Genomic DNA, 12008 nt, shown 5'->3' on the forward strand with positions numbered 1-12008 from the left:
CTCGAAAGGTGTGGGACCGAGCAACTTCAAATGCTGATATTGAAAGAGACACCTCCATGGTTACAGAGTGAGTAGGCAGCAGCCAGAGGAGGATGTGATACTGCAAATACAGTGACTGATATTTAGCTTGTGATATAGCGAGTGTAAGGCTCAAGGCAAATAAATAATCGAAGATGATTTTCGGAACTTTCTGACAGCGTCGACCGAATATTCACAGGGTGCCAAAATAGTTGCTTATTAGCTTTGCATGAAGGTGGGGTTCATAGCGCCCATCCTCCGCATATCAGACAAATAACTCCATTAGGTACGGAGTACATCGTTAACAACGTCTCGCTGCGCCATGCCGCCATGGCCGCTGCAGCGTAAGTGCTTATGGGCTGTGGCTGGCAAGGATAGCGATACCACAAGCTGAACGCGGTGTTGTTCCTCTTTTAAATAACTGATGACGACGCCAGTTGGATCCTTTTTGTATTTTCCTGTCTTCTCTTTTGCCCCATTCGCGTCATATGTTTAGACACTCTTTACTCTGTACTGCGCTTGAATATAAATCTCAGGGCCTTCGACGTATTATTTAGAGACTAGAGAAACCCATTTGTCGCAGTTTCGTCTTTGAGGAGAAACTCGACCCGTTAGGCGCCAATAGCTAAATATGTCTTTGAAAGGTCTTCTACGAAAGAAAAATAAAAGTGACAACCGCCCGCAGGCATCCTCTACTGGTCTACTGGCGCCACCGGAATTCAAATTCATTAGATCGGATACATATACGCAGGAAGACATCGAGCCACCTAGTTTTGGCGACTCGCCACTGACAAGTCACTCGGAAGCCAGATATGCCGGTTCCTTACACTGTTCGTCCAGTGCCTCCAACAATGGATCTCTTTGCCATGAGCAGTCGCCGCAAAGGGAGAAGGATACGAGGCGTATCTCTCACCGTCTGCGTTTGGGTCGAAGGTCCAGATCTGGCAGCGCTTCTTCCGTGAATATTCCCACCGACCTACCGTCGGTCGCAAATGATAGTGATGCACAGGAGCGAGAGGCTCAATGGGAAAAGCGAGCGACACTGTTGGCGCAGGGGCCCATTAGCGTGAGGCCGTCATCACCTCTGTCTCCCCATCAGCGACCGCGAAGCCCCAGCACTGGAAGATTAAGTGGTCGGGAGGATGATGTAAGTATCTACGTTCAGGCAGGCAGATGTCAAGTCCCATGTTTTACTCATCGCTGGATACTTGCAGGTGGATATCCAAGAGGCTATTCGACTACACGAGGCAGGGGGTAGGATGCACCACAGCTGCGTTGTCTTGGGATGACTAGCAATTAATATCGAAGCCCATTACTGACGTCCCTGGATTGGCAGAGCTGACCAGGTCAACCGAGATGTTCAAGTGCCTTGCCGACCCAAACGGCCAAAATAATGCGCTGAGCCAAGTCCTTTACGGCCTGGCGCTCAGGTCAGATTCTCCAACATACTAAAGATGGCTATAAATCGCTGAATGATTTCCTTTAGGCACGGATGGGGATGTGAGCGTAATCCTGAATCGGCTGTCACATATCTCTCGGCGGCGGCAGCAAATTGCGCCTCCATTGAAGCGGAAGCGTTAAACGCCGGAATAAAAAAAGGCGGATCAGCAAAAGGCGAGCTAGTTCTAGCCATTTTTGAGCTAGCCAACTGTTTGCGTCATGGCTGGGGCATAGCAAAGGATCCAGTGGCTGCCAGGCAGTATTACGAAACTGCGGCCAATCTAGGCGACACTGATGCGATGAACGAAGTTGCATGGTGCTATCTTGAAGGATTCGGGGGGAAAAAGGATAAAGTAAGTCTAGGAATACACCTCGGAGAGAGGTGCGCTGACTCCTCGAATAGTACGTAGCTGCAAAGTACTATCGTCTGGCAGAAGAGAATGGAAGTAAAACTCTTGGTAACACATGGTAAGTGTATTAATGCCTCAAAATTTCCTACAACTAACAAAAATGTTACCCATATCAGGATATGGAAAGAAAAATACAATTCCAAATGAATAGACCCGTTTCGGTCATGGTATATCGCCATTTATTTTGTCTTGAGAGTTTCGGGCGTATATGCCTCGGGGTTGCTTCACTTGGAATTTGATTTCAATAAGCAATAATGACTTGGCATCTGTACACATTGAAGATTATTTCATTTTTGTTGGGCGTATTCATGTAGGCCTGCAATATTGGGAGACTTAAGGGTGGTACAATATCTTTATGCATAATCATTTTTATATAGTCTGCATGACATTCTTTTGAAAGCATACCTGAACAAAGTATTCGAGAAGAGTAAAAAGCTAGTGAAACTGGGGTGGCAAGCTTATCAAAATAGGCAAAACAAGCCCAGCCTATCTAGGGACGTGGGATGGTTAACTAATAGAATGTTATTCCTCCAGGACATTGGCGATCCTCCCAGAAGATTCACTACTTTTATGGATATTGTTGTCCAATTTTCAGTTGTGAGGAGGAATCAAGGGCGACAACCAATCCTTTCTAACCTGCAATTTATTTTTTCTTTGCAGGTTCCACAAAATTTGATGTGAATAAGTGTTCAGAATGGGTAGGAGACAACCATCGAAGTATCATCCATCCTAGGGAGTCTCCTTTCTCCTGAGCATTGCCAGCGAGAGATAGTACAAAGGTGCAGGCTTAATCTGACCTGAAGTTATTAAAAACAGACGCCAATCGTTTGTAGTCCTCAAGAAGCTTTGGGATTTCTCCAAGTGTGAGTTGCGCAGCATCTTCGAGCTCCATGAATCTCTTTATTGGAGGAGCCACGTCGGCAATCGAAACCTTTTCTTTTCCAAATCCAGGTTGTCGCTCCGGTGATCGGGAGCTTTCCTCCGGAACGCCTATAACTTGACTGGATTCCGTTGAACTCCTGCTTAAACCACGGATCATTCCAGGGATATGGTTCAAAGGATTAAGGGTATTACCAAAACTTCTCATCGAGCCAAAGGCAGGGCTAGATGTTTGAGCGTTTGACGAGGCGAGACTGGGCGTTGAAGGCTTGCTCGAACTAGGGTTGGAAGCATCCGAGTCCGCTTCTATTGGTCGAACAGTGCGGTCGCTAGGTGGCTTCCGCCCGGCAACAAGGCTAGCTAACCTATCATCGAGTCGAGGTCTTGGAGAAGCTGATTCTCTGGCACTGTTGTCACATTTGGCAGGGCCGTCTGCATAGGGGAAGTCAACCGATACCCCGACTGGATTATTGACTAATCGACGGGCGTCATCAAGGGTTTTCGGCACTAGGCCAACATCCTTTGTTCCTTCTCCTTGTTTAACCTGTACTTCCTTCAGTCGGCCAAACAGAAATTTGAAACTGTTGTCAAGTGTGTTGCTAATATTTTTGATACCTAGATCAGCGGTATTGCGTACTATATCATTTGCCGCCCCTAAGGCTTTTGCCGGAGGCTGGAAAATACTGCTTAGACGGTGATGTGGAGCCACTGCTGGTTGTGACTTCGATAGGGTGTCTGTTTTCAGATACGAAGAGACATCACGCTCCTTGTCAGGGACTGTACCTATTGTAGTCGACGGAAGTGGTACAAGATCGCCGGTTTCAGGAGGCAGGTCGCAAGTAGTCGAGACCAGAGTACCATTCCGTATTTCATCCGTGCTAGTCAGATCAACGTTCTCCAAGAAGCTAATGGCCGCCTCCAGATTTGTGAGACAATATGCAGTTTCCCCATCAATTCTGTTGGCAGCGCGGAACCGTTGAATAAATAAGAGGTTGCTGATAACGTTCATTCCTTCCGGTGGCGACGTGACGAGGGCGAAAATGAGTGTGGGAAGAATTTCATCGGCTGAGGAGGACGAAGGCAAAACTCTCGTTAAACTGTCGACAATGGCCTTGTGAGCCGTAGTGAGATGCTGCAGCTTCCCTAAGGGAAACTTTGCATCGTTCATCTGCATTAGACTATGACGCGCAGCTGCAAGCCAGTCATCGGACTGTGTGGTTTCCTCGTTCTTATCGTCGATATCGACCCCAAGATCTTTCAAACCAAACCCTATGACGGCCAAGGCGGCAGTTTTCGAGCGTAACTTCTCATCCCTTACCTCGTCTAGCGTGCTTCTATGACGCCAGATTTTGTCATAGACGGATTCACACGCACGTTTTTCTATGGCTTCTTCTAACGCTTGGCGCTTGTATTGGAATAATTTTCGCGTTCGTCGCCTTTCAGTGACCTCTGTCGCCGTAAGCATTTGCTGTTCTCCAAATATTTTACCGGAACTATTTCTATCTCCTTTTTGGGAAGAAGCAATTTTCGATGTAAACGAATATTTGGAGTTGCTTTGGGAACGGCTGGGAGACGGAGATTCACCACGGCGAAGACGAGACGCTAAAATTGAAATATGAGTCTCAACATGCGAGGAAGCACGAATATAGAAGTCCTGAAATAAACTGGAAAGTTTGTCTATTGAAGGTGGAGTGTCGTAGACCTTAGCGCTCAAGGATTCAACAAATCTGCAAGCCAGGGTCAGCCGGTTGTGATTCCAGTTCTCCAGGCTCAGGAAACTAACCTATCAGTCAGGCTGATCATTTCAATAGGAAGATCATCAAAGCGTTCCAAACAGCTTTTGTCTTGTATTTGTAGAAGTTCATCCTGTTCCTTATTTCCATTGGCCGACTTGATTGAATCCTGCTTCTCAAAGACATCGGGTTCTCCATCAGCGGGAAGCGGATTGAAAGGTGCAGCCACAGGATCCATTGATTCAAGCCCCACGACTTGGTCAACAGTCGGTAGGGTAATTCTCGAGAACGGATTGGTCATGGAGGGCATACTTTGGGTGCATGAAGATTGACCGTTGGATTGCGATAAGGGAGCATCAACCCGAGCTGGTGACATAATCCCAAGTGATTGTCGAGATTTTAGCACGAAAAGGTGTTTCAGACTATCTTGAGACACTCCGTGGTAACTCGGGATGGTACCTTGCTCCAGGACTTATCGAAGCTAAGGAAAGACAGAAGTACGTTGTCGTACCACCGGCCATCACATAGCAACAACAAAAGAATTAGGTTGGAACTCCCAAGGCGAAATGATACCTCAAAACCCGACCCTCCTGGTGCATCGATTTAACGAGGAGAAAGACTTAAAAGATATCCTTGGTACGGAGGAGAGGACTCGGTCGTCGGTGAAAGGCACGCGTCGTGTTGAAGCTTCAGGATGCACGCGAACGAGGGAGCTCAGTTGGCAAATTGGGTAGATCAGGGAGTTGGCAAGTTGCATCATGTTCTCTATCGGACTCCGGGCTCCTGGCACGAAGTTCGACCCGCGTGCGAACAGAGGAACTGATCATGGGAGTATGCCAGCCGGTTTGGCTTTGGCAGGCGACCCAATGCCTGGTGGATGACTAATATAATACTAACATAGTGGTTAGCAGAATACCCCGTACTCCGTATGTTTTTTAAATATCTTGAGAATTTATATAATGTTGCTCAGAAAATTTCTGACAATTTCTTTTAACTTTTAAAGCAGGAATTGTAAGTTCCAAAGTTTCTTTTATTTTTATTGCAAACTCGTGGCATCTTTACATGTCAAAGTGGGTAGATTGGTAAATTAGATATACACACTTGGATTTGGTGAGCTGGGAAGTATAAGCGATTACCTAAGCTATAACGCCTTTGCTGGTTACAAGCAGAGCGGGTAACGGAGGACAGAGTTCGGGGACGACTCCGGAGTAATTCCTCCGTACCTCAAAGTTCTGTTGGGGTTGTTAACGCCCAGGCAAGCATGTCGTCACTCCATCTTGGCAGGATATCTCCCTTCAAATGCACCACCTAACGGTCCTTTCTCTTAACAAAGTCTATGCATGGATGATATATGATGACACCGTCTCAATGGAAAGACGATATCTGCACCTCTCAGCTCGCCATGGTGGCCTGTGCGATCTTTCTTCTTCTGCCTATCTTCTCACCGGTTGTTTTTGCAACCGGCTTAGAAAGTCATCGAAATCTTCAAGTCCCTTTTGTTCAGCCGGAGGATCTAGGATTCCTTCCGCAGCGATCACCGCAAGGTCATGAGTTTGTACGTGATTTTCTTCGCCCTTTTTTTTTGCCGGTTCTTTTTTTGGTTTTTTTCTAACCCGAACCTATTATCAGGCGTTACGCCACATCTTTCATCACGGCACGTATCAATACCCACTTCTACATAAACGGCTCGACGTTAACCCCGAAACGAAAATATGGGTGGCTTCTGAAGATGGCGCGAAACTGGAGTTTTCTCCCCATTTCCGGGTGTCGTCACAGCCCTCCCAGATCCAGCGGCTTACCGATCGACGTGTTCAGGTGATGGAAGCACGACTCTCAGCTGCAAGGACGCCAGAAGTATTCAGCACTTTATCCCCGCCAGTATGGACGATAGATGAATTGCCTGGACCTAATATATCCGATAAAACGACGGTCCTTAACCTCGCCAAGATGACCGCAAATGCATATATTATGGAACCGGGAGCAGAGAGATGGGAGGACGTTTCCGGTCCATTTAACCAGTCATTAAGCTTCGGATGGGAAAAGGACGGCCTCCGTGGCCATATATATGCCGATCAGACAAATTCAACAATTATCATCGCATTGAAAGGAACTTCCGCCGCGTTGTTTGACGGTGATGAAACTACCACAAATGACAAAATCAATGATAATTTGTTTTTCAGCTGCTGCTGTGGTCAGGGAGGTCAATATTTCTGGAGACAGGTTTGCGACTGCTATTCTTCCGCCTATACTTGCAATTCAACATGCTTGGTCTCGGCTCTTGTGACTGAAAACCGGTACTATCGGGCCTCCCTTGATCTCTATGCTAACGTGACGGATATATACCCGAATTCGACTGTATGGCTTGCTGGTCATTCTCTTGGGGGTGCGGTATCGAGTCTCCTCGGGCTGACTTACGGTTTACCCGTTGTAACATTTGAAGGAGTCCCCGAAGCCTTACCTGCTTCACGACTGGGCCTACCGGTGCCTCCAGGAACCGACCCCAATACTCCACAGGCGCGTGAATATACTGGAGCCTATCATTTTGGCCATACAGCTGACCCGGTATATATGGGCACGTGTAACGGAGCCACTTCCTTCTGTACCTTGGCGGGTTATGCCATGGAATCAGCTTGTCATACCGGGCAAAGATGTGTTTACGACACTGTTGGAGACCTGGGTTGGCGTGTGGGTATCGGGACGCACAGGATTCTCAACGTGATCAGCGACGTCATCGAGAGATATGAAGATGTCCCGACTTGCGTACCGGACACGGAATGTCGTGACTGTGCTCTATGGAAATTTTTCGAGAGTAATGGCTCACATCCAATTCCACCAAGCAGCTCAACAACGTCCCCCACTCGAACGCGGACGTCGACTTGTGAAACGCCGGGATGGTGGGGTTGTCTGGATAAAACGACCACAACTGGAACAACTACGAATGTAATCACTACCTCAACAAGCACATGCAAGACCCCAGGATGGTTTGGTTGTAAAGATCCCACAACTACCTCTTCCGTCCCATCCGCCACCCCTTCTCCAACTCCAATCATCACCTCAATTTCCATGCCTACTCCAACCAGTACTACATGCGAAACTCCGGGGTGGTTTGGCGGCTGCAACGATCCCCCTACCACTGCGACGAGTAAACCTAACTCGTCTTCCCCTTCAACTAGCACCACCTGCACCCGTCCGGGTTTCTTTTGGGGCTGTTGGGATCCCACCAGCTCGTCGGAGACGCCCACAGCAGCATTCTCCTCCACCGCAACCCATACAAGCTGCGCTTCTAAAACCTGGTTTGGTCGAAGTTGCACAACCCCAGCTCCCCGGTGACAGTTTCGCCACGTCAAAGTGAAAGCTCAAAGTAGACCGGATAGTCGGGGAGAGATGGACATCTCAAAGAATAGGGCTGATTAGACGACTCCTCGTTAGCCTATGTGTGATGATGTTACGACTTTGCCGCCGTGGTGCCTTGAACCAATCTATTGCTGCTGTGTGTTTTGAATATACCCCTTTTTCCTCTGAGGCGTTTTGAGAGCGGTTATGCCCATCGGATTTTAAATATAGCGCGATGATATATTGCTTGTGAATCGCGCTATTTCGGGCAGATTGCTTTGGAAGAATATGAACTCTTATTGATTATTTGTTTAGATTTACAATTAGATATATATGTTCAAGAAACTCCAATGCAAGAAAAGGGAGTTGCCAACCATCTTCTCACCCTTGGGCTCCTAGAGGGATCCTCTACTTTTTTTCGTTGGGATCAATACAGAGACAATTTTACTTGACGGAGTACTTATCTTCAGCGATCCAGAATCTAACTACACATCGTAGTTTCAATTTGGTGCGATTATTTTTTTAAAAAAAAAAAAAAAAAATATTGTACCATGGTTTTTGTCCTAAGCTTGGTAGATACTCAGGACACAACCCACACCGTTGTGCCGAGTATGTTCTCCCCAATGCGGCAAAGAAAGGATGAAAGTGACAAGATAGTTCAAGGGGCGGGCCTCTGAAATTACTTTCTGTCACCTGCCAACGACAGAATCCCGCCCCATTTTCCTCCTGCAGATTTCGAGTCCGTCTCGGTGATGGAATGGTTAATTCATTAAACTGGAGCACTTCTTGTGTGCAGGATACGAAGCGCCACGCCAACAAAGACTAAAGATCCGCGAATTCTCGTGGTGTTGTTGAGCATTATTGAAGCTTGGCCTCGATAAACTAAGTGCGTGACATTGCGGTTGTTAACTCCGTGCTGTACTTACGGAGTAGACATGGTCGGCGTTTGTCCAGCACGGCTGCGGGGGGGTTCAAGACTTGATCTACAGTTAAGGGAGCTAACTACCTGTCACAATCGCTAGTGATGCCCCTAGCAGTCGGGAACTACGCTATGTGGAATCATCATTAGGATAGGGGAGAACTCTTGCATCCTTGGATTCGAAAAATTCTCCTTGAGTAACAGCAGCGTCAGAAAACACATTTAAAATAAGGCTTTCGTGGTCTTCTTTGAACCCTGCTCGTTGGAGCTGTGCAGCATAAATCCAGTTGTCTCGCCGAGTGGTTGGGTCATCGACTATTGAGATCAAGAATTTTAAAAGGAGCAGCTCCAAGACAGTGTCAAAATCTGGCTTGCTAAGTGATTCTTGGCTTCCTATGAATTAAATAGCTATGGAGATTGCCTTCATCACAATATCTGGCAAGTTCACTTCTCACAATGTGTCCTTTGCAACATGGATTTCCTTTTGTCCTTGGAACTGACAAGATGCAGATTCTTCTCAAGATGCTCGAATACGATATGTTTCCAATTCAATCGAGGATCTTCTTGGATATCAGCCCCATGAAGTCATCAACAGGTCTGGATGGGAATTTTTACATCCAGATGAAATTTCACTGGCAAAAGGGATTTATCAACGTGCAGTCCGTCAAGACAAAGCTGCAGCGTTGAACCATTTCCGTGTCAGACACAGAGCGGGCTTTTGGGTTTCTTGCGAGTGCGTATTTACCGTGGTATGCAACACTCTTTTCGCACGGACGACAGTTTGCCGAGAAGGATTAAAATGTAAAAGTAAGCACTTGTGCAAACCGTAACTTGTCTATACCGGATATTAACAACCAGCCAAAATTCCTTTCGATTCGAAGAGCGTGTCGCTGCTAGTTATGTGGTGAGAAGGCTTCTCTCCTCTTCGCCATACGATCCCCATTATCGTATGGTCTGTTCTCTTTCCAGCAAATTCTCACGGTCATCAAATTCTTCGGTTCCTGAACCACGTGCAGCCTTGGTTCTAAATCGGTTTACCCGGTCCTCAACTATCGTTTTTGCGACTAGTAATGTAGCAGAGATCCTAGGTGTAACTCCAAACCAGCTTGTTTCACGGAGCTTTTATGCTTTCGTGGAAGAATGTTGTTTGACACAAGCGGCCCGATGTCTGGAGGAAAGCAAAATGCATGACACAATTGCATACCTGCGCGTTCGGTTACGAACTATGCTTGCAGAATACGATGATGAGCCTGAAGTTATTGAAAAGGTCGACGAACTCATTGGAAGAAATGGTTATGAAACCGAAGGTGGCTCTCCCGTATACTTGCCCGGCACGATCATTAGGGATAGTGATCGGAATCCTTGCAACTTCCGCCAACACGACCTCCATTGCAAAACATGCAGTACGACATCGGAAACAGCTCAGAGCGCTCGGGAATCCTCGTGGCCGGAAACGTCACGGCATGCGGAAATCGAAGCCGTAATTACTTGCGCATCGGATGGCATAATCGTTGCTCTAAGGCGTGCCCGACCACTCATCCCAGGGCTTATCCCACCGGAGAGCTAGTCAGTGTAAGCAAACGATGTATCCAATTTACACTCAGCGAGTCGGCCAGCCCTCGACTAACGTAGTGTCAAAAAGGCTTTAATGCGAGCCACCATAGAGTTTCATAGGGGAAAATTTCACTTTGAATGTGTGAGGGAGCAGGAGGCGTTAGCAGTTATAGAGGGCCCTCCGCCTCCCAATTCCATGGGTCGTCATGCGCTTTTATATTAGAAAACCAAGATCTTCAAGTTTTGGGGTTCGATCTTCCAGCATTAATGGATGTAGAATGACCAGATAATGCTTAACTATATATGTACAGTGCTTCGATAGGGATAGCAAGAGCATCATCCTGGGCCTTTTTCTTGCGGCTATGCGACAGCTCCATGCTAAATACTCTGTACCTCGTTGGTTTGGTAACTAGCTTTTTTCCCTCCAGCTGTGACGTAAGAAGTTACTGACTAATTAGTAAACGAGTTACTCGTGATCACGCCAAGCCTCCGGGCCTGAAGTTTATTTGTAAGCATGTGCTCCGTAAACAAGGTTTTAAGATCTGCGTCCCTAGGGCAAAGACTTTCCCGCCAATGCAACTGCCCTCTGCCTTTGCCTCTCAGAAATGCCCTCGCCCGTTTGATTTGGATTTTTCTGTGCCTAACAGTGGCCACCGGTACTCCGTACAAACTTCTAAAGTCGATGGCAAAACCGCGAAATGTTATCAATTCTCTGTGGAGCTGCCATCTCCAGCCATGAATTGCTTTGAAATCAAATCCCCACCCGCGCAATGCAGCGCCGCTGGTTCCATTGTTGGCAGTCTCGCCTTCGGGGACAGAGATCGAGCGAAGTTCCGATAATATATAATAGTGAAATAGTAGAAAAGATATAAAGCCATAGTTAACACCATATCTGTAGAATCTCGGAAAGTGTCATTCTGTCGTTTCCTCTTGTTCTCGAGAAAGAAACTCGCGCACCCTCTCCTCTCCCCTTTTGCACCGGTCTTCCCCCCGAGAAGCAGTCCGATAAATCTCAAGTTTTTATCCAGCATCATGGTATCTATACCGAAAACCGTTGCTCTTGTTATTGGAAGTACACGAGTTCCTCGTGTCGGATCTCGTGTGGCGTCTCTCCTCCTCGACAATCTCCGGCCGAAAGCCGAAAAGTCCAACATCAAGCTCGCAACCGTTGATATTGCTGAATTCAAACTACCCGTTTTCGACGAGAATGTGATTCCAGCAACAGTTCCTGCAAAAGCATCGTTCGCCCATGATCACACCAAAGCTTGGAGTTCCGAAATGGAAAAATACGACGGGTATATTGTTTTAAGCCCAGAATATAATTTTGGACCACCTGGAGGTCTCAAAAACGCCATTGATTATTTGTACAATGAGATCAAGGGGAAACCCGTTCTCATCGTTACATACGGAGCAAAGGGGGGCATTTTCGCGTCCGAGATGTTGGACAAAATCTTTAGCGGGATGGGGTTACAAGTTTGTGCAACGCGGCCATCCCTACCTTTCCAGGGACCAGATATCGCCTCCGCTATGTCAGAGGGGATACTGGCTGATGCGACGAGACAGGCGTGGGATCAAGGGAGGATGACAGAAATTTTCAAAGGGTTTACCGAGTTGGAGCAGGCGCTCAAGGCGAATTCAGCATGATCAGCGGGGTTCAAAATTCAGTCAGTCTAGATATGCTGCTTCAAGCATTTTCATCATTTGGGATCCTGTTTGGAGTTA

The 12008-nt window shown here is 47.1% G+C and overlaps 5 protein-coding genes across 5 annotated transcripts; 4 read left to right on the forward strand and 1 right to left on the reverse strand.

Moving 5' to 3' along the window:
* The first annotated feature begins 389 nt into the window (after positions 1 to 389).
* On the forward strand, positions 390 to 2270 carry CIMG_04321 (uncharacterized protein). The gene is made up of 6 exons (XM_001244879.2): positions 390 to 1165; positions 1233 to 1272; positions 1355 to 1448; positions 1505 to 1811; positions 1862 to 1926; positions 1985 to 2270. Exons 1-6 carry the CDS (start codon positions 650 to 652, stop codon positions 2013 to 2015), a joined length of 1053 nt encoding a protein of 350 aa, XP_001244880.1. The 5' UTR covers positions 390 to 649; the 3' UTR covers positions 2016 to 2270.
* On the reverse strand, positions 2206 to 5398 carry CIMG_04322 (VPS9 domain-containing protein). Its single transcript, XM_001244880.2, has 2 exons — positions 4531 to 5398; positions 2206 to 4474 (listed from the first exon to the last, which is right to left on the reverse strand). The coding sequence occupies exons 1-2, from the start codon at positions 4854 to 4856 to the stop codon at positions 2656 to 2658; spliced, it is 2145 nt and encodes a 714-aa protein (XP_001244881.2). The 5' UTR covers positions 4857 to 5398; the 3' UTR covers positions 2206 to 2655.
* A 410-nt stretch (positions 5399 to 5808) lies between these two features.
* CIMG_04323 (triglyceride lipase ATG15) lies at positions 5809 to 8189 on the forward strand. Its single transcript, XM_001244881.2, has 2 exons — positions 5809 to 6035; positions 6110 to 8189. The coding sequence occupies exons 1-2, from the start codon at positions 5832 to 5834 to the stop codon at positions 7808 to 7810; spliced, it is 1905 nt and encodes a 634-aa protein (XP_001244882.2). The 5' UTR covers positions 5809 to 5831; the 3' UTR covers positions 7811 to 8189.
* Positions 8190 to 8572: 383 nt separating this feature from the next.
* CIMG_11294 (uncharacterized protein) lies at positions 8573 to 10534 on the forward strand. Its single transcript, XM_001244883.2, has 3 exons — positions 8573 to 9170; positions 9243 to 10304; positions 10375 to 10534. The coding sequence occupies exon 2, from the start codon at positions 9682 to 9684 to the stop codon at positions 10297 to 10299; it is 618 nt and encodes a 205-aa protein (XP_001244884.2). The 5' UTR covers positions 8573 to 9170; positions 9243 to 9681; the 3' UTR covers positions 10300 to 10304; positions 10375 to 10534.
* Positions 10535 to 11318: 784 nt separating this feature from the next.
* CIMG_04326 (NADPH-dependent FMN reductase) lies at positions 11319 to 11930 on the forward strand (the record flags this gene model as incomplete). Its single annotated transcript, XM_001244884.1, has 1 exon — positions 11319 to 11930. The coding sequence occupies one exon, from the start codon at positions 11319 to 11321 to the stop codon at positions 11928 to 11930; it is 612 nt and encodes a 203-aa protein (XP_001244885.1).
* Positions 11931 to 12008: the final 78 nt, after the last annotated feature.

The sequence above is a fragment of the Coccidioides immitis genome, assembly GCF_000149335.2.
Source record: "Coccidioides immitis RS genomic scaffold supercont3.4, whole genome shotgun sequence".
NCBI lineage: Eukaryota > Fungi > Ascomycota > Eurotiomycetes > Onygenales > Onygenaceae > Coccidioides > Coccidioides immitis.